This window comes from Podarcis raffonei, chromosome 11, assembly GCF_027172205.1.
Source record: "Podarcis raffonei isolate rPodRaf1 chromosome 11, rPodRaf1.pri, whole genome shotgun sequence".
Lineage (NCBI taxonomy): Eukaryota > Metazoa > Chordata > Lepidosauria > Squamata > Lacertidae > Podarcis > Podarcis raffonei.
The window spans coordinates 62,222,091-62,244,031 of NC_070612.1; the positions used below are offsets into that span (position 1 = coordinate 62,222,091).

General features: G+C 40.5%; 1 protein-coding gene across 8 annotated transcripts in view; it reads left to right on the plus strand.

Moving 5' to 3' along the window:
• The window catches only part of PRUNE2 (prune homolog 2 with BCH domain), a 129,334-nt gene that overhangs the window by 38,982 nt on the left and 68,411 nt on the right, over positions 1 to 21,941 (plus strand). For all 8 annotated transcript variants that reach the window (XR_008332656.1, XR_008332657.1, XM_053407729.1 and 5 more), the window contains exon 6: positions 615 to 709. Coding sequence is in view for 6 of the 8 variants with exons in the window: in XM_053407729.1 (XP_053263704.1) it covers positions 615 to 709 (95 nt within the window). In the remaining 2 variants the exon portion in view is untranslated. The remainder of the gene's footprint in view (positions 1 to 614; positions 710 to 21,941) is intronic.

The window sequence follows — 21,941 nt, forward strand, 5'->3', positions numbered from 1 at the left end:
AGGCACAGTTTCTTAGCGCGATCCAAACTACCGCCTTGCTATTGGGCTTTGCAAAGTGATAGGGCCACTGAGGCATCCACAGTCCAGCTGCTCAAAGCACCTGCAGTGGGAAGTGGAGGGGGGGCAGGACCAATGCTTTCATGTGATGGTAAAGAGAGTATATTGGGGAGAGAGTGGCTCCTTGGCTGGCTCAGCCCTGCCCAGCCCTCAGAATGCTCTGTATTGAAGTGTTCTGCTTCCTCCCTTGGTGACGGCAGGAGGAAGGAGACAGGGCTTACCTGGGGCTGGGAGAGAGCTGGGTAGAAATACACTTCCACCTAATCCTTTCCTCCAAGTCTAGTGTAAGAGGGTTTGCATTGCTCTTTTATGGTGCTTGTACAGCAAAATATTGAGCCCGTGAATTATCCCAGTTTTCCTTCAAGGCAAAAAAGGAGCAGATTTACTTTTTACAGAGTAGAAATGAATTGTTATTTGTCGGGTTGCTTAGCATGACAAACAAAACCATTATTCAGCATTCAAAAACATCCAGTATTCTTCTCAAAGTCAAATTCTTTGTTACATTCCAGTTCGCTGATTCTTAGTATGTATGAATAATTTTCCTGTCTGTCCCACAGGGCTAAGGATTGAGGAGGCCATGCTCAAGGATCTAAAAGAGGTGTCAGATGGAGAAATAAAAGTAGCTGTTAGCACTGTGTATATGAATTTGGAGGTAAGGAGAAAGCGAAATGTGATGGGATTGTTTAGCTTTGCTCACGGCGTTGTTTGCTGCATTGCATGAGATGTGTGGCACTTCCTGTGACTGACATATTTCTTTCCCAGGCATTTTAAATCATATGTTATTAGACAACTTGCAAAGCATTCTGGATGTGACTGCAGGTTTTGTATCTGCCATTCTGACTGGATCTGGCATCATCTTTGTGACAAATATGAACTTGACAAAACAAAAATTTGTCAGATACGTCTGCTAATGCCAGTATAATTGGCAGTGTTAATGCTTTTGAAAGTGACAGCTGAAGATTGAGACTAGCTTTGCTGTGGTGTTTGCCTTTCCTGGGAGATTTCTCCAAGTGATATCAAAATATTGCTCTCTGGGACTGCCAATTTCTTCTCTTGCATTTTACCCTTTTTGGCCTGCATTATACTATACCCTGAGAGTATATATATGCTTGTTCCCTACTGGGATTTCCTTATAAATGACAACTATTTTATCAGAGTGACTTTAGAGTAGAATTGGTTTTCTCTTAAGCAGATGAATAATATTTCCTCAGTGGGTGTAGCTTACAATTTACATGTTTTGGTTTTTGGTTTTAAAAAGTCACTCAGACCTATTTACTGGGCAACTGTGTGTGCATGCCTTGTGTGTGTGTGTGTTGGTGAACATAATGATAGCTTTTTGCACTTGCATCAATCAATCATCCACTTGTTACCCTTTATCTTATTGTAGTATGTATTCAGATTGCCTTGGCACAGAGGCCACTAATAAATGCTTCACATATGACATTTTTCTGACATAGAGATGGCCTCTAGACCTGCAAACACATGTCTGTTATGATGTGTGGCATCTCTGATTTATTTTGCAGGGAACATGTGACATAATATAAGCAGGTGCATTCTGGCCAGTATTCTTTCCAAACATGAGGATATATGTGGCTGCAGTAGACAAGGGCCCAATCCGGAGAGAGTTACTCCTACCTAATTTTTATTGCATCAAGTAGCTCTTACATTTAACTTTGGGCCAAGGCATAGATATACACGACACATTGATCTGGATTATATCCATAGTACTCTTTTATAAATTGTGTCAATATCAATTCATTTCCTATGTAAGCTCCATTCAAATGAACTGAGGCACAAACTTGTGGGTTACTGAAAAATATTGTAATTTGTATTATTTACTTCCAGCTTCCACCCATCTAACATTAAGAAACCCATTTAGTGTAAGGATGCATACTAATCAAGGGTTATAGGTATTCTTGTATTCTAAAACCACATTTATGCCATACATTTAAAGCAGTGATACCACTTTAAACCGTCATAGCTTTTCCCAAAGAATTCTGGGAGCTGCAGTTTGGTAAGGGTGCTGAAAGTTGTTAGGAGACTCCTAACCCCCTTATGGGGATGCGGGTGGCGCTGTGGGTTAAACCACAGAGCCTAGGACTTGCCGATCAGAAGGTTGGCGGTTCAAATCCCCGCGACGGGGTGAGCTCCCGTTGCTCGGTCCCTGCTCCTGCCAACCTAGCAGTTCGAAAGCACGTCAAAGTGCAAGTAGATAAATAGGTACCGCTCTGGCAGGGAGGTAAGCGGAGTTTCCGTGCGCTGCTCTGGTTCGCCAGAAGCGGCTTAGTCATGCTGGCCACATGACCCGGAAGCTGTACGCCGGCTCCCTCGGCCAATAAAGAGAGATGAGCGCCACAACCCCAGAGTCGGTCACAACTGGACCTAATGGTCAGGGGTCCCTTTACCTTTACCTTTAACCCCCTTATGGAGGTACAGTGCTTAGAATTTCCTGGGAAGATGGGTTTATTGTTAAACCCTCTGAGAATTGTATCTCTGTTAGGGGAACGGGTCTCATAACAATTCTTCCTTAACTGTGGCTCCCAGAATTCTTTGAGGGAAACCATGACTACTTAAAGTGGTATCATAGTGCTTTAAATATATGCTGTGAATGTGGCTTCTGAGGATCTTACTCAAGATTTTTTGTTTTGTTTTTGAACCAGATTTCAACAGTAGTAAAAAGAACTATTTTTTTCTGTATTAGGCCCCCAGTCTTTGGTGGAACACCCCCCCCCCCGTGTGTCCTTATAGAGTTATGAGTTCCTTTTTCTTTCTGTATCTTGTCCTCAGGTCAGGCATAGGTAGTGCTAGGTTGGAGGTTCGAATCTGCGCAACGAGGTGAGCTCCTGTTGCTCTGTCCCAGCTTCTGCTGTTGCTCTGTCCCAGCTTCTGTAGATAAATAGGTACCGCTGCTACAGGAAGGTAAACGGTGTTTCTGTGTGCTCTGGCACTCGTCACAGTGTCCCGTTGTGTCAGAAGCAGTTTAGTTTTGCTGGCCACATGACCCGGAAAGTTGTCTGTGGACAAACGCTGGCTCCCTTGGCCTGAAAAGCAAGATGAGCACCGCACCCCATAGTGGCCTTTGACTGGACTTAACTGTCCAGGGGTCCTTTGCCTTTACTTTTTACCTTAGGTAGTACTAGGTATACTGCCCAGCACTCAGCAGTTACCATAATTTGGAGACTCACATGTGCTTCCCCTTGTGTAACTTTGGATTACATGATTTAAAATGTTGCTGCTGTTGTACAAACTTTCACATGGCATTTTAGAGATGGCATTCAGGCTGATTATAGAAATTTGTATTTGACGCCAGCAAACCAAGTAAATATGCTGCTGTTTAATCTTTTAGTAATGGCATTTGAAACAAAATTCTGACTAACTTGTGAGCTCTCTCTCCCCCCCCCCCCGGTGCCTTTTCTGAGGAGTTAGGGTAAAATAAATGATGTATGGAGCTGTAGGAATGAGACTTTGGCAGGGTACCTTACGTCTAAGGAACATTAAACATAGGGCTCTTGTTTAGCAAATAAATAACCATTCACTTCAATGGTTGCATAGTCTGGACTTGTGTGCATATTTTTGCAAAGATAAGGAGAGGCCATTAGGGATTTAATATAAAATAAAGCGCCAAGGGGTCTTCTTGTAGTCCTAGTCTTTCTGCCACATGGTGTGTTACTAATGTGCCTAAATGGGCTTAAATGAATTTGTTATCTTTACTACATTTGCAGTGTGTATATATTTATATATTATTTTAATTGCGTTCTTTATAAAAGAAAATATATCATATTTTTAGATGTTGAAAACATTGCACACATAAACAAATCATACTTTTTAAAGCATCAGATAATCTTTGCCTGTAGGTGACTTCATGATGTAGCTATTGTACAGCAGGAAGTATGCCGTGAGTTCATCTTCTCAGATATATTCCTAGTTAAGTAATCACCTTCCAAGAACAAATGGGGCAGCCAAAGATCCATTACTGAATACCCTCTCCTCACAAGTTTAAGCGATAAAGTGGATTACTTTGGAGGATAGTTACGATACTGTTGATACCCTAGGAAATATTAAAACTCATGTCTGAAATAACAATAACATATCTGTTCAGGTTCAACGAATTTTGTGGTGCTGGTTTCTGATGCTTGAACTTGAACATTTCTTAATTATCTGCTTCCATTACAAGTAATTACTAAAAAGTAAAAGATAAAAAGATGGGTTCAAATTGAAGCAACTGAGTAATACAACATCATGCTACATTATAACCATATACATTTATGACTGTGGATAAGGGTTAGACTCTGTTGTCTAAGATGAAATGAATTTACTTCTCAGAATTCTCAAAGTTATCCTGTAGAGTTTTTTACATATTTGAATAATTTTCAACTATCCATTGAATACGGTATCTATGTTGAACACCTTGAAATCGTTTATTTTATTATTTGACGATATTTGATAGCTGGCACGCAGTGTTATTTAAGTTGGCAGATTTTGAGACTTCATATTTCTGCCAAAATCAAAGCAATTAAGATATTCCAAAAAGTCTAAAGCACCCAAATTTTGAGGTAGGATTTCACATTCAAAATTCAAATTTGAAATGTTTAAGTTCAAATTTGAATCTCCAAAAGAGCACATGGGAGGTGGGTTATCACCTGGGCAAGCTGATATAGCCTAGTGTGGAATTCCACCCTATAATATTCATTCAAGTGTATATGGGTATTTCTTAACTAAGGCTGCAATCTGTACCCATTTGCCTTGGAATACTAAGCCCCCTTGAACTTAATGTGTTTTACTTCAGAGCAGCCATGTATGGAATTGCACGGTTGTTGTCATGGGGAAAGGGGAGAAGCCTTGATTCAGAGCTGCCATTTTGGGTGGCAGCCTTGTATCCAGGCTCATGTCTAAAGCTGCTCTAATATTTGCATTATGACCATGGTACTGTATGTACAATTCTTCATACAATAGTATTTCTTGAAGCAAAGGTAACCAACCTCTATTCCATTTTGTTACATTAACTTTTTGACCTATTATATGTAGGGAAAGGAAGTCATGTTTCTGCCCCTTGACAGGGCCACCACTGTGTCCTGGCACTGGTAAGGGTAAGGGTGAATTAACTTGCTGTGCTGATGCTCTTTGGTTGGTTGCTTCAATATGGGATAGTTGGGGGTGGGGCTGGCCAGAGCAGATTGTAGGGGAGGTTGTCTGAGCTGGGCTCAGTGTTCTTACTGCCTTCCTTTTCTCCCAACCAGTATGATAACTGTTCAGTCTGCACACAGTATGGCTTGCTGTGGATCCTTGTGGACAGGGCCAGGAAGAAATTTTATGTTTCGTTGCTTGACTGCTGAGACCTGGGGCCTTTGCCTTCCCTTTACCAAAAAATGTGTCTTGTTCTTCACAGTGTTATTGGTCACACAACTGACTCTGGCACTTGGGGGTGGACCCTCACCACATACGTCACCACAGAAAGTCAACATAAGGGATTTTGTGGGGCCTGGACTCATAAGCCAATCTGTTGATTGACATAACACAAGGTGGCCATAGGTTGTCTTATGCCGCCTCAAAGCCCCAGGTTGCTTGCATACAGGTTGGGGATCTTCTGTCAGCAGGCAGGCTGTCAGATACTCTGTGTGCCTCCCTGCATTATTGTAGCCAAACTCAATGAAGTTGCGGGTAAGAAACTGTGACCATTTTAAAACCCAGCTGCTTGTGGCCCTTCCCCTTCTTTGCTTCTCACTCCTCCCTCTCATGTTTCCTGCTGCAGGCAGAAACAGTGACACCTCCTGCATACACCTTTACCCACAACAGTCCACCAGTATTCCATGCCCAGTGAGCATTCTCAGCTTTGTAAAGATAGGCACATGGAAAATTGAGTTTATGGGTCATATCCTGCAAGTCATTCCATTCACACAAGGAGTTCTGCTTGCACAATGGAGCTTCCCTGCCCTCTCTTCCTCCATGCACCTCATCCAATCTGTTCTGGGTTTCCCCAATCCCCTGGAGCAGATTTGGGACGAAGGAGGCAAGTGGGGACAAAAGGGGGAGGGGAAGTTCTGTTGTGCAAGCAGTAGTCCTTGTACAAAGAAGACAGTTTCATTGAATATAACCATATATATATTTATTTGAGTGTTGAGTCTCTCATGTATCTTTCCCACATCTTTCCTGGTCCCATATTGGTTCATTCTAGTCCATTGAGAGAGGACTGCTTTAAGAATTTTCAAGGTATGAGTCATTTTCTATGAAGCCTATGCTCATTTCTTGGGCTAAATCATTTTATTATTAGCAAGCAATAACTTAATGCTAAAACCCAAGTGTATCTCTGGCCCACTATTAGAAATGCAAAGAACAAGCATGTTTTCAAATAGCACTCTGTGCTGCCAATGATGTATCAACACCCTATGCCATTACTCTTCTCTAAATGTGATAATAATGTGATCTGTTAACATAAAAAAGTTTGATGCCACAAAAGCAGCTGGAAATGGACAACTGAAATATGCATATATCTAACTCATATCATCAAATGCACAGTTTGATGTATGTTGTTAAAAGCTTTTCATATCTTTCTGTTCCTCTCAAGCAAAAACAGCTCCCTTTGAATGTAAATCAAGAAGTTTCAGAGTATTCATTTCCCAGTGATGGGTTCTGGGGAGATGGCTTCCTCATTTCAGATACCTATTGGGTGGCCAGGGGAAAACAATATTGGTTCACTTGAGGTGGTTTAAGGTTGCTGGTAATCTTAGTATCTTCAGGCCAATATGCACAAACAGCTGCCAAGAGAAAGTCACTTTAAATTGCTCCCTGTAGCGACTAGCTTCATGTTGCCTCTTGCCGCTGTGCATTGCTGTTGACCCTGAGTTCAATGCTTGGAATCAGAATTTTGGGGGAGAAAATAGCTTAAAATGTTTATACCTCAATCCACTGAGAATCCTATTTCCTTGGGACTGGTTCAGGGATCTAGCTCAGTGCCCAGCACACATATATTAGCACTAATTAGCATCCCTCAGAGCTCTGATGCAGCTTACATTGGCTTTTGGAGGGTGAGGAAAACAGGGAGGCTTCCTTAAAAAACACACGCTCACCATTTTCAGCACAGACTGACAGCAGCTATTCAGGGTTTGAGACAAGTCTTTTTCAGCTCTATCTATGGATTGAAGCTACTTCTGCCTCTTGGGTAACAAAGTAATACTCGATCCACTCCACCAGGAGTGGGTGCTGGATCCACTGATGCATTGGTGGTGCCTGCAAGGCCCTTGTGGTCTAGCTGTGTCCCACACCTGACATCTTATAGGGTGTCAAGTGTAGGGTAGCTGGCTCTTGCTTGGTTACAGCCCACAGAAAAGGAGGTCTGGAAGACTTAAATTTGGCCCACAGGCTTGATATTCCCCACCCCTGTGCTACACACATGCTATACTGCTCTCAATTACTTGTAGTCTGGCATGTTTTACTGGCCCAAAAGCTTTTGCACAACTTTCATGTCATAGGGTGTTTCTTTAGCTGCAGCAACACAAATTTGTGTTTGTCAGCTGCTAGAGTAAGGCTGCTCAACTGTGGCTGAGAATACAAAAGCAATTTGTCTACTTACCAATAGAGGGGAAACCAGTGTATTTGCCTTACACAAATTCTGATGAAAAATCTAAAATGTTTCCACTGATTAACTATTTTGAAAGTATTAAGAACTGAGATATTCTGCTGCAGACTGAAGCATTTCCCCCACTGCTGTGTAAGGTATCGCGGTTATGTCTACATTAAGTAGTCACTACCTTCTTGAGATACTGCAGGAACATAGGAAGCTGTCTTATATTGAATAATAGAGTCATAGAATTGTAGAGTTGGAAGGGAGCACAAGGATCCAAACCCCTGCAGTGCAGGAATATGCATCTGTCCCGTATGGGGATCAAACCTGCGACCTCAGCATCATCAGCTCCGCACTCTTAAGTGGTCAGACTGTTGGTCTATCTAGCTCAGTATTGTCCACATTGACTGAAAGCAGTTCTCCAGCTTTCAGGTGGGACATTCCCAAACCTACTTGGAGAATACCAGGGACTGAAACTGGGACCTCCTATATGACAGGAAGATGCTTACCACAGAGCTATGTTGCTTCCCTAATGCTGACAGCCATATGCTTAGAATAATAGAATCTTAGAGTTGGAAGGGACCCAATGGTTGTCTAGTCCAACCCCTTGCAATGCAGGAAACTCAGCTAAAGCACCCATGACAGATGGCCATCCAACCTCTGCTTAAAAACCTCCAAAAAAGGAGAGTCCACAATCTCCTGAGGGAGACCGTTCCATGGTCGAACAGCTCTTACTGTCAGAACGTTTTTCCGAATGTTTAGTCGGAATGGATGCTTTGCATCCATTTTTATGCTGCCTCCTCAGCACCTCCAGTTAAGGACCTCAGGTAGCACTGAGAGATGCTGGTGGTCAGTAAACAGATCATATTGAGCTAGATTAGGATTGGGGAACCTTGTGCTTAGGAGTCGAATGTGGACATCCAGGTATCTCTGTGCAATCATCAGGACTTTCCTTGGCCTGCATTCCGCCCCTGCTCTGCTTTACACCCTCCGTTAGTGCTTCTGCATGGCTGTAATGTGCCCTTGATCTCCAATAAAGATTCGTGCCTTCGAATCATAGAATTGTAGAATTGGGAGAGACCCTGAGGGTCATCTAGTTCAATCCTCTGCAATGTAGGAATCTCTGCTAAAGCATCCATGACAGATATGGATTGGCTAAAAGTGACCTTAAATGTCACAAAACTCAATGTAAGGTGATGATATATGGTAATCACTTAATCTTGCACCACATAATAGGTCACAGCTGCCTCTATAGGAAATTGTTACATTGACATGGATATGAAATGTCTCTCTGTTGGGCTCTTTAACACATGCAGAAATAATTTGAAGATTTGCTGCAATAAGCAACATACATATGACAACAGGACATAAATGTAATGGTTATATGATACCATTCATATAATGGTATTCATATAATAGAATGGTCAGAGAGTCATTCAGACCAAGGTGAATGGTGTCAGTATTACCTGGAGAATAGTGCAGAAACTTTGTGATGATTCAAGGAATGATGTGCATTCAAAGTAGAGGAAAACAAGTTATTTGCTCCTCTTGAGTACATATTTCTGTACAAACAAAATCAAGCCGTTGTGCCTCAGATTTTATGCCATTACCAATAGGCCACTATCTTTGAAATCCTCCTTTTAGTTGTACCTAGTTCTGATGCTCTGAAGGAAGGAAAAAATAGGTAGAAAAAAATTGATCCTGGTTTCATAGAATTGTAGAGTTGGAAGGGACTCAAAGGTCATCTAGTCCGCCCCCTGCAATGCAGAAATCTCAGCTAAAGCATGCATGACAGATGGCCATCCAACCTCTGCTTAAAAACCTCCAGGGAAGGAGAGTCCACAACCTCCTAAGGGAGAAGACTGCTCCACCGTTGAATTTAGCATAGTGACTTTCCCTCTCCTTGGGGAGTTTATCCTAGAATTGATAGCAAATTGATAGCTCGTTGTCATCTTGCAGTTAATTTAATATTTTTACTTGAAACATGAAAATTTAAATTTCTGGCATTCCTATTAGTAGCCAAAGCAAGTTCATGAATTAACAGTCTTCTTTTTTTGTTTTAATTTCACTAGTCTGTAAGGCCATCTTTTTTATGCTGTTTATTTGCTGTGCACACATTGACCTTCTCATTGCTATTGGCCAAAGTAGCTGTCAATTCTACAAAGGAATTGAACTTTCTCATGTTCATTAAGATACTTCCACCATAAAAGTTTTTAATTTGAAAGGTAGGAGGTCCTTAAAACATCTTGGGACACTCGTGATCTTTTTGTCTAGGTCCTGTAGTACAATGGTACACACGACATCTATATCAGCATATATGATAGAGATTGAGGTCTTAGACACACCTCTGGATGTTCAAATCTGCCAAATACACACACTTTATTAGTGGCAAAAGTTACTTTTGCACTGGAATAGCCCTAGGTGCACCTCTATATTGCCAAAGGAGAAATGGTTTTTTAAAAAAGATTCAGAAAACAATGAGCACACAAATGGGGTGAAGGCTAAATATTTTATTAAATAGCTCAAAGAAAGCTACAAAGCCTTATCTTATGCTCCCTTGTTCTTTGGTTGCTGGGAACTTTTTCAGTAACAAGCATGACCCCTGAAGATGGAGATGGAGCTGTGGCCAACATGTAGCACTTTCTGTGGTCAAGGCTGCACAGAGGTTCTCACCATCTGATGTGGCTTATATATCTCTGGGGTCCATTCCCACCAAAATAACTGTTGGGGTTACATAAACCACAGCTTGTGTTCAAGTGACACATGAGTTTCTCACCAGAGTGAAATACTAATACTTGGCAGTAAGTCAGCATGGATAACATCCAAGGATTCTTTACTCCAAGTGCCATCTGAATCCTTATCTTAAGATAGCCATTCTCATACTGTTCCGTCTAAACATAGATAGGTCTGAGAAACTACTGGTTTATGGAATAAACTTGAAGGCATAGGCCCACAGGATTTCTAACCATTACTGGCCTGTGAGGGACAATTGCTGGGCACCACCCTGATCTTTGATACATCATCTTCTGTGATATGATATTATAACCTCTTGCTGCTCTCAAGGACACAAATTTTAAGCATGCAACAATTTTACCTGTAAAGTGTATATTCTAATATTTGACTGAGACTATGCCTCCAGTAAGCACGAGGAAGTGATTTTACTCTATATAATACAGTTTGCATGAGAATATCCTAATTTAAGGTTTTATTTTTGTAATTGTATTGACACACTAAGAGAGAACATGAGAATATTTTTCTTAGATTGCTGATTTTGCCATTGTGTAAGTCCACATCTACATTTATTATTATCCTTTTGATGGCCTTCTATGTAACTATATTCATGTGCAGCTACTAAAGCTTTTGTTTTGTCCTGTTCTTTAAATCTGCAAAGTTAAACGCAATTATATTGACATATGGTGATACTGTGATACATCTTAAGGGTTAAAGGTTGAAGGAACCATGGCTTGTCAATTAGCAATGTAAATGAAACATTCATTATCCAGCATGCTGAGAAGTTGATGAACTGTACAATAAATCTGGGCCCAAGTTGCAACTGAGATAAGTCATTTTAGACAATACAGTATTTATGAAGATCTGGGACAGTGGTTTGAATTCCCTGATGAAATATTTGATTGTGTCTCCATTATTTTATGGAGAGCAAAGAAATCCTGACATCCCAAATTAAATTTTACTGTAGCCCAGAAAATATTTAAGCAGTGCATGCAACTCTAATATGCACAAAGTTGCAGAAGGTTACAGGAGCTCTTTTAGTTCTTATCATACCAGTGTAAATTCTGTTATTTACATTCAGCACCATTATCAATGGAATAACCAAGACTAGAATCAGACATATTCTTTGTGTGCTCTAATTTTCAAGAACAGAATACGCGTTGCTTTTTTTAAAAAAAGAGAGAGATTAAGGCTGCAAGCCAGTTCCCATTTATTTGGGAGCTAGCACCATACAAATCAATAGGGTTTCCATGTTTAGGATTGCAGTGTACAGTAATTCCTAAATACATTGTGGTAATAGCTAGAATGGCTTAAATTAAAAGAAGGCATGGGAAAGAATTGCACCCCTGATTTGTGGTCTATCTTGAAATAGGAAAAAAAGAGGTAAGGCTGAATACAAATGGCATTCTCATCACTGCATTGTCACCAATCATGGTAGAAAGCTTTGTGTGCCAACATGTCAAGTCAATCGTCCAGTTGTCCAGTGTGGGTATCAGCGTAGTAACACACACACACACACACACACACACACACACACACAGTGTTTTCGGTATATTGCATGCTGACTGTGTATCAGAGTAATTTAAATTCTGTATCTAGCCATGCCGTCTCAGTGATTTTTTTCCACCCATGTATTGGCATTACCATTGCACAAGTTGAGGAAAGATGCATTTGTAGAAACAAGGTATATGAAAAAAATGGACTATGTCTATGGTACTCAGGGCTGGCATTTTTGCTTTACAATCATTTTTGCGATTGCTGTGCTCAGCTGGCATAAGAAGCAATGGTGGCCATTATGGACAAGATTAGCAATGCCACTCTTGAGCAAGAAAGGGGAGGATATAGGAAGTATGAGTGGGCATGGCAGTTGAACATGCATTCTGCCATAGAAAAATCTGCTTTTCACAGTTTGGACACATTGATATATGCTTACTTGCCAATGCTTTATTTAATTCTTTTATCCATTGAAAGTTCATTTATGTTTGTTCATATTCTTTTATCCCCCCCTTTCTCTAAGGAGCTCAGAGTTATGTCCATGTTTCTCTCCTATATCTTTACAAAGGTAGGTTAGACTAAGAATTAGGGACTAACCCTAAGGTCATCCAATAAGCTTCACAGCTCAGTGGGGATTTGGATCTGGTCCTTTCTGGTCTTAATTTGATACACTAACCTTTACATTAGACTGGTTTTCTTATTTAAAAAAGTTAGGGAAAGGAATAGGTTCACAACTTCTTCATCCTACTGCATCCAGGCCTCTTCGCTGCCTTCATTATGTTTGCTTCATGATTTTATTGCCAGAAACTGACATTTGGCACAAATGCAACAGATTTTCTGCATAGACCTTTTAACATAAGGACTAGGTGACTTGAAAATAAGAGTGCATTTCTGTACTGTGAAAACACAAAATGACTACTGTGTGGCATAAATAAACCTTAACAAACATATTCTCTTGAAATGTTGCTGTTTCTGTGGAAAGTTATGGCCACCTAGTGGCCAGGAGCTCTAGTTCTAAAAGTAAAATCACATCATCCAGTGAGATTAGATCAATTCTAGAAGCCTCAGTGCAGCAATATTTTCAAGGCCCCCAAACCTTTCAAGACCAGGGAAATGTTTGGCTAACTATCATGGACACTAGCACATATTGGCTCTTTTGTGCCTAGTCACAAATTTCCATAGCTTGTTTAAGAAATTGAGTACAGACCCCACAAATAGGCAAAACAAAACAACCCACTCAAGAAAAAGCAAAAAGGTAAACTTCCCAAATAGGTAAAAAACAACACTGAATCACACCTTAAAAGGGGCCACGCACATCCCAAAACAAAAACAAACAAAATCCTAGGTGTTGGGGATGTCCCAAAATACCTTAGTTATTTTGATACAAGTATTTTGCATTTTAAAATTTTCTATTTACAGAGGATTCTGCTGTCCAGGAATATCTGTGTGTGGAATATCTCTCTGTGTGTACACACACACACACTTACTGAAAACTAGTTCAGACAAAATAATTGAAAGAAGCGTATGTATGTAGATTTTTTTAATTCCTCTAAAATTTTAATTCTGGCAGTCTGAAGGATTTCCTTTAAATCAGGGGTGGCTCACTTGCACCTGTCTTTCCCCATCATTGCTGGCTTTTGGCCATGCTAGCTGGGGCTGAAAGAAGTTGGAAGGCAACACACCTGGACAGCCCAGGCTAGCCATTGCTGCTTTGAGTGTTCTGATGCAAAGGCAGATGTGCCCAGCAAGGCGTACTTGACCGCTGCCACTGAGTTGGGACTGCAGTTGTTTACACACCATATATTTAAAGCATATTTCCTCCCTGAAAGAATCTTGGGAAGTGTGGTCTGTTAAGAGTGCTAGGAACTATAGCCCTGTAAGGAGTAAGCTACGGTTCTCAGGATTCTTTGGGCAGGGAAATGTGCTTTAAAAGAATGGTGTGTATGGAGCCAGAGTCTGAGGCGGCCTCATACCTGTAAAAGAAGATGGCATAAGGCAGTTAGAGGCAGAAGGCCACTGGATCAGTGTCCTTAAGGCACACAGATGCTAATTGACCAGAAGTGCTCCTCTGACAGCAGGGTCCATGTGAGCAAGGCCTTCTAGCCAGTCAGCAGTTGCACGTCTATGCAGCATTTTATTTATTCTGTTTCTTGTCGCTTTCCCCAACCTGATGCCCTCTGGAAGCTGTGGGTTACAACTCCCATCAACCACAGGCAGCATAGCTACAAGTCAGTGGTGATGGGTGTTGTAGTTGAATACATCTGGAAGGCACAAGGTTGGGGAAGGCTGGTTTATAGGCTGCACTATAACAGAAGTTCTCTGGGTGGTTTACAGGATCCTGCTCTCCACTGGCTCTGATGCCTCTGGTAAGGGCACAGGTTCCCACTGTCTTCAGTGGGCATGGGCTGCTTCCTGCCCCAGCTCACTAACCGCATCTCTCACCACATCATGAGACAGAAAGACAAACCAATTCTTTGGGTTGCCAATCTGGCAAACCTACATGAATGATGCAGCATTTATTTGTAGGTTGAACCAAATGATTATAAATGATTGAGGGTTGTCTCCTGGGATTGGACATAAGGTCTTGTAAACTGAAAATTTTATAAACAAATAGCTGTTGGGAAAGCACCATTATGCTGTAATAGCTGCTATTAAAATCCATTAGCAATCTTGATGGCCTGTTTGAATTTGATGCATCATTTGCTCTGAAAGGCTTTTATTCCTAAAGATTTTAGCAAAATGTTACTTAGTTTACAGAAGATGTTGTTTATAGACTATTACTCATTATATATTTTGAGATAAGTACTCCTGTATTTTGAATGGGTCAACTCATGACACCTAATGAATGATATCTCACACACTTCAGTTGTCTCTCTGTTCTTGGATTGCAGCAACAGTGACCACTTCTGTTCCTGACTACATTTCACTGTCTCTTTTAAAACACCTGCCTGTACCCCAATCCAGCAACTTAATTATTCTTGGTGAGACTCACATTCACCATCTAGAAATAATGGGGTTGCTGTACTCTCACAAGTCATTAAAGATGAGAGAAATGGAGAGAAAGAAAAGTAAGTGAAAAGTATTGCACTCCCTGCAAGGTTCAGCAAAGTAGCTAAATTACATTCTGAAATGATACTCACTTCAGTGTAATTCAAAAGCAGGACCAGTTAAGCACTGCAACACAGGGCCCAAGTATAAGGCAACTTCTTATCAGCACTATACATTTAAGAGTACAGTGGTACCTTGGGTTAAGAACTTAATTCGTTCTGGAGGTCCGTACTTAACCTGAAACTGTTCTTAACCTGAAGCACCACTTTAGCTTATGGGGCCTCCTGCTGCCACCGCGCCGCCGGAGCATGATTTCTGTTCTCATCCTGAAGCAAAGTTCTTAACCCAAGGTACTATTTCTGGGTTAGCGGAGTCTGTAACCTGAAGCATATGTAACCTGAAGCGTCTGTAACCCAAGGTACCACTGTATCTTACCACTTTAAACAGTCATGGTTTCTCCCACAGCATCCTGGGAACTGTAGTTTTTTTTTAAAGAGTACTGAGTGTTGTTCCCCTCAGAATTCCAGTTCTCAGAGTTCCCCTGGAACAGGGATTGGATGTTAAACCCTCAGGGAATTATAGCTGTGTGAGAGAATAAGGGTCTTTTAAGAACTCTCTGCACCCTTAACAAACTACAACTGCCAAGAGACTTTGGAGGAAGCCATGACTGCTTAAAATATTTGCAGCAAGTGTCTCTTCTGACTGGTGTTGGCTCTCTAGGGTCTTGGCAGAGGTCTTTCTCATCATCTGCTCCCTGACCCTTTTAACTAGAAACCTGAGGCTTTCTGCATGCAATGCATGCGCTCTACCAATGTGCTGTGGTCTTTCTCCACTATAGCAGCTAAAAAGCTTTTGGCAGTATTTGACTAGATAAGTGGGATGTAAATCCAATAAAGAACTTTAGCTGATGATTTACTTTGAAAACACCATTACATTGGGTTTATTTTTAAATAAAAATAAAGTATAAAGTTTTCCCAACTGCTATGGTCAGTATATACTGGTCAGTATAGGACTTCCATACAATTGCAGTACTTCCACACAATTTGCACTGAAAAGGAACCAGGAAGACAAATTAACCCATCAAAATAATGATGACAGCATCTATGAAGTCATAGGAGATCCCACCTCTAACCACCAATAGCCTATCTGCAGATTTGCCCCACTAACTGCCCCCAGTTAAATATAGTAGACCCACCTTGTGTTATGTCAGTTTACAATGTGTGTCTACAATTTATCACAGGCTATCTTTTGGTAATCTTGTGTGAGGGAAAACTTAGTGATTTAGAGTCTTGGGCAGACTCTAAATTTGTACTTAAACTAAATATAAAGATGTCAGAGGCTTAAACACATTATTATACGCACAGTTGCTAAAAATCTTGATTACAGTCATAGACCAGCATAAGATAAAAACACATAAAACATGTACCATATTTTTCGCTCTATAAGACGCACCAGACCACAAGACGCACCTAGTTTTTGGAGGAGGAAAACAAGGAAAAAAATATTCTGAATCTCAGAAGCTGGAACAGCAAGAGGGATCGCTGCACAGTTTTAGACCTGCTGTGTGGCACATACCATCTTCTGACATATGTCAATCATAGCAGTACAAAATCTGGCAACTGAGTATGTTGTATCAGGATTTACATCTTGGAGCAGTGAGGAGATATAGAGTTGCCCTGTGTGTCCTGGAAATTTGTGTATTATTGGCAGGATAAACCTAGCAGGTATGTTTGTGTAACTCTGGCTGTGGAGAAAAACATGTTCTGTTATTTCTATACCACAAGGGCATTTTCTCTGAAGGGAGATCCTGGCAAGAGTGAAAGCTCTTCACTGTTTTGGTATTTCAAGATAAGTTAAATTTGCCATTGGGGATGTAAGGTACTTTCTGGTTTCTCTCAACCTGAGCCCTATGCCATAACTCAAACCAAGCCCAAAACACTCTCTCCCTCAGAAACGTCTCCTTTTATTCTCACGCTGGCTCCTCCCCCCTCTGGCTGGCTGTCTTGGTAGCCAATCAGAGAGAGGCTCCAGCTCTCTGGTGGAATTTATGAGGGACTGCATTACCAGACTCTGGTCTGGCTCTGCTGACCGTCACAGAAGTATATCAGTTTTCCACCTCCATCCCACTCCATCCTTGCAAAAGGCTCATTGAAATATGCAAAATTGCAGCTGTCTTCAGGGAAGAAACAGAGTTTTCTTCCTGCCTTCGAATGCATTTTTAAAAAATGTGCATGCAGAAAATATTTTGCTGGCATGTTTCTCTTGTAGGATCAAGTCAAATACTGGAATCAATGTTAAATTTAATCCCACAAGAAAAACAAAGGCTTTCTTGATATGCAGTAGTTACCAGTGTTCCAAGATCGCCATCTGGTGGGTATAATTGTCTCAAATAGATTTCTTTCTTTAATTTTTGACACTGATACACCAATCTTTAGTTTCATTGGAATTTACTTCCAAGTAAATGTAGTCAGGACTGAGAGGGAAAGGGGTTTTGATTTTTGCTGTAGTGTATTCAGTTAATTTTTTTTAAGTGATGATTTTAAAAAAAATTAAGTGAAATATTTGCAACAAAGTGTTCTATTTAATTTATATTTTATTCATAATTGATTTGTAGTCAGAGCGAGCAGGGAGGTAGCCAAAATATTTTTATAAACAAGAAGTACAACTAATAATGTATTATTATTGTTGTTGATTATTAATTTACATTATATGCTACCCTTTGTCCTGAAGGAACCCAGGGTGTCAAACCTATCAAAAATTTTAATTTTTAAAGTATTCCAGAAACAGTTTTAAACCTTCCAAAAACACACAATAGCATTCAGAACACATTGAAAAACCACCACCACCTTCATTATCATTGGCTGATTGGCTTCTGTCTCAGGAGACAATGGAGGAGTGTGCCTTTGGGGGCAAAGGCAAGCAGTTGGAAAGTTACAGTGCCTGCTGTGGCTGTAGGGACAGATCCAGGAGAGACATGTTTTGTTGCAGCTGGGGCAGATGAAGATGTTGGCTCCCAGCCATAGGGAAAGAGACAATGACGCCCATTATTTTCCATACTCGTCAATGGAACTCCTGAGCACAGGTTTGGTATCAAGGGGAAGAAATGACAGCCCCAAGACTGTCATTATTTTTTAAACTTATTATGAATTTCTCAAGCAAAAAAGCATTGCCATGGGTGAGATTAATCCCATTTGAAACAGTGCTTGCTTCTGTTCAATTGTTTTTTCATATTGTGAAAAATATTTGTAGTTCAGATTCATACAATTGTATTTGCATGACCAGAGTGAACAAATGTGCCCACTCTTTCATACGCATCACACATACATCGATGTCAAGAACAAAAACTAATTCTTCATCCGCCACTGAAGCAACACACTTCTAAAGTGATCCATAATTGTAAAGGATCCAGTAATTAACCTCAGAATTTGAGTAGGAAATGAAACAAGTTTAGGAGTTTGCTGATAACAACAATTTATTCAGGTGACTGAAAATCCAAGGAGACTACAAAGAGTTCCAAAAATGGATCCAGTGGCTAAATAACCACAATATGGCAAATCAGATTCATGCATAAGGGTAAAGTTATGCATGTTAGGACAAAAAAACCCTTAAGGTTACACATACAGTTATGGAATCTGAACAGGCCATGAGATGTTGGGCCAATCATTTCTGTGTTGACTGCTGTTCCACTTCTGAAATCCCTGCATCTCTTGGAAACCAGTACTATACAAGTGGGACTGGCAACCCAATGCTGCGGTGTAAACTAACAGGAGTATTCCAGCATTCCGTTATCCTAACCCCACATTCTTCTGCGTTTCTCACATTCAACCAACTGAGCATTCTGGGCCCTCAGTGAGCTGCTTTTGGGGTGGGTGGGGTTACATTAATATGTCCACAGACTTTAGTGTTCCCCTAAGCATGCTGATACCTCTCTCTCATTTCTTAGTAGCCCCGTCTTGGCTTTATTTCTGTTGACTCTCACCACCCGAGTTCCCTGTTAGGAAGAGTGGTCCTAGATTCTACACATACACTCCAACAGAAACATTGAGTGCATCAGCCATTGTAAATTTCTGTCTTGCCTGCTTTCATTACGGGGCAAAGATGTAAATGCAGTTGCTAAATGTCCAGCACGAACTACCAAGTTTCTGTCAGAATGGGCACCTGCATTTTTCCTATAATGACTCTGAACATATCCTCTGAAGGAACTGACTGTTTAACAAATGAGTTGCTAAAGGCATCTCACAACTCACATAACCATGAGTGCTTATTAGTATCCTTTGCAAAACATCAGCAGAATTACAAAGGGTGATTAAAACAGTTGTTTTATATTTTATAAATGTGCTTTCCATGCTCTGGTGTAAAACAGTTGGTCTGATTTTGGTCCCTAATACGTATAAAAACATAATAAAGCATCAAACACATAAGAAAATCTGAAAAACATGCAGAAAAGGTTCACATTAAGGCTATTTTCAATCCAGCTGAAACTAAAGATTAAATATTTCATCAGGAACTGTACTGCTTTGTGAGGGGTGCTGAAGACAGAAGGAGCTTTTGGCTGCCAGGGTGTGTGTGAAATGCTTCCTAGTTTAGCCTAAGCCTGAGAAGGGAGGTTTCAGTGTTATTAATTCCACATTATTAAGAAAGTGGAATGCCCTCCCATCAGATATCAAGGAGATAAAATATTGATGCAACTTATAGAAGACATCTGAAGGCAGCCCTGTATAGGGAAGTATTTAATGTTTGATGCTTTATTATGTTTCTATATCTGTTGTAAGCTGCCCAGAGTGGCTAGGGCAACCCAATCAGATGGACGTACAACTTTTATTTATTTTGTTTATTTATGGCAGACATTTATGGTAGCATTTTTTTATGTTTGTGTGTATTGTATTATGCTTGTGGTGCTGAAGTCCTGACACTGAGGTCCAAACTAAATCATTTACCTCTGATTGCATTTTCATTCATATATTGCCAGTATGGGACCCCCAAACCAGTTCAGGATCCCAGTGTGGGGAATGGAGACCTCTACATCTGTAATTTGCATAGTGGGCAGGGAGAGCTCCTCCTGGAATGAGTGGCAGCTTTTTCTCAATGTAAATTGCAGGCACACACACCATTTCCCTGCTCTGGATAAGGGCTACAGCAGAAGGCAAAGAATTAACACCAAGCTACCCCTACACTAGGTTTCTTATCTGGATCAGATCCTGGTGCTGGCAATTTTTGAAAGAAAGAGCTTGCACTGCTCAAACATTGCACATAGTTTGGTGCTAACTAGTTAAATGGGCATGATTGCAAAACACTTTATGGTCTGATTGCTGTGAGGTAAGGGGGAATTGTTGGTGGCAGAGAATATGCCTAACTTGTGAGGACAACATATAAAAGAGAGCCCAGGGTAAGATTACCAGATTTTTTTCAGTGAATCTGGGGACACTTTTCAACTTCAATGGATTTTGTATGGGGATTGGTTTGTAAATCCGTGGACTGTCCCCGGGAAACGGGGATGTCTGGTAACCTTAGCCTAGGGAAGAGATAAGATGCTGGTGCTGTATCACTTTGGCAGCAGTGGAGCTGCTCTATGTGTGATGTCCCATAATGCATACATGATGGGGGCAATTGACTCCTGTGAACCTGAAACTGAAAAAGTGTACCCATTTTAATCAGAGATGATAACATTTGAGAAACACTCACATCATGCATCATAAATAATATCCTTTACAAGCACACATTTACCTGATCAAGTTCAAAATGCACAAATCCCTACTCTGGAGTAGAGAACATGATAAACAGATTCAGGGAAAGCAAAAGTAAATACAGCTGAAATTCTCTTCCGATCTGTCAGGAAGGGAGGAGCAAGCTGTACTGAGGCTCACTTGGGCTTGTTCTGTCTTTTGTACATCATGCTAAACCTTCATCTACTGTGATGTGCAACTATGACTATTGTTTGGTGCATTGCTTGACATACAGTTGTGTCTAGCATTAGCTGGCTTTTCGTAGGTGGCCTGTTAATGGTATCTTTAGAAATCTTACCATATTTGACATATAACGTTCAATGACAAATAGTGTCTGACAGAATTTGATACATACCATGCTGTGTTAATTAATATATATGGATGATTTGTCCTTTATGGGATTTAAATATTTGAAATTGCCAAAATCAAAGCAGAAATGTTTGCATTACAAATTTTCACATTTAAAATGCAAGGTGACTAATAGCATAGTGCATTATGGTGGTGGGAGGGGGATAAAGCATTTAATGCTTAACTTGGAATTAGCTAACGTCTGCTAAGTAATGTTACAGAGTTATAACTGATAGCATCCATGGATGGACTGACAGAAGTTTAGGCATAGAAATGACTATAAATATGGAAATATTCGTATGTACATTTATGAATGTACAGATCATAGTTATGTATAACTATCAATATACTCTGAATATAGTGTAAAGTGCTATGTAAACAGTAAAGATAAAATGCTCAAGCTACAATTTACTCCTATTTGTGACTAATACAGTTTAGTTAAAACAACCTATCATTTTGAGCTAATGTCTCTTCTCTTTCAGATCGGCAGTGGTTAAATCAATAGTTAATGATGTTCGTCATGTAATTTGAGCATCTAGTTTGTTTATGCTAGACCAACTTTATCCATACTCCAAACAAATTATCTCTTATAATCACCAGCCTGAAGATAAATCTGTAAATGTTTTTCTGATGATAGTGCTGTGGTTGGCAGGTGTTAAAAGTGCCTCCCAGGGACAAGGATTGAAGATGGGCTTGTTCCCACAAACCCTCCAGGCGAGGATGTTTAGCTCTCTAGCCTGTCATCTGCGAAGGAGCCTTGTATGGTGCCCTGCTAATGAAATCTAATGGGCAAAGGTCATATATCTTTATGAAGAAAAATACAAAGCTGGCGAGTGATGAATGGGCTGCTCTGTAGGTTTCAGTGGATGCTGCTTAGGGATAAAATCCACATTTAAACAGTGCTGTGGATTGCTTGGCATTCTGCATCCTTTTCACCATAAATACCCACTATATGCATGGTATTTCAAAATACACACAAATGG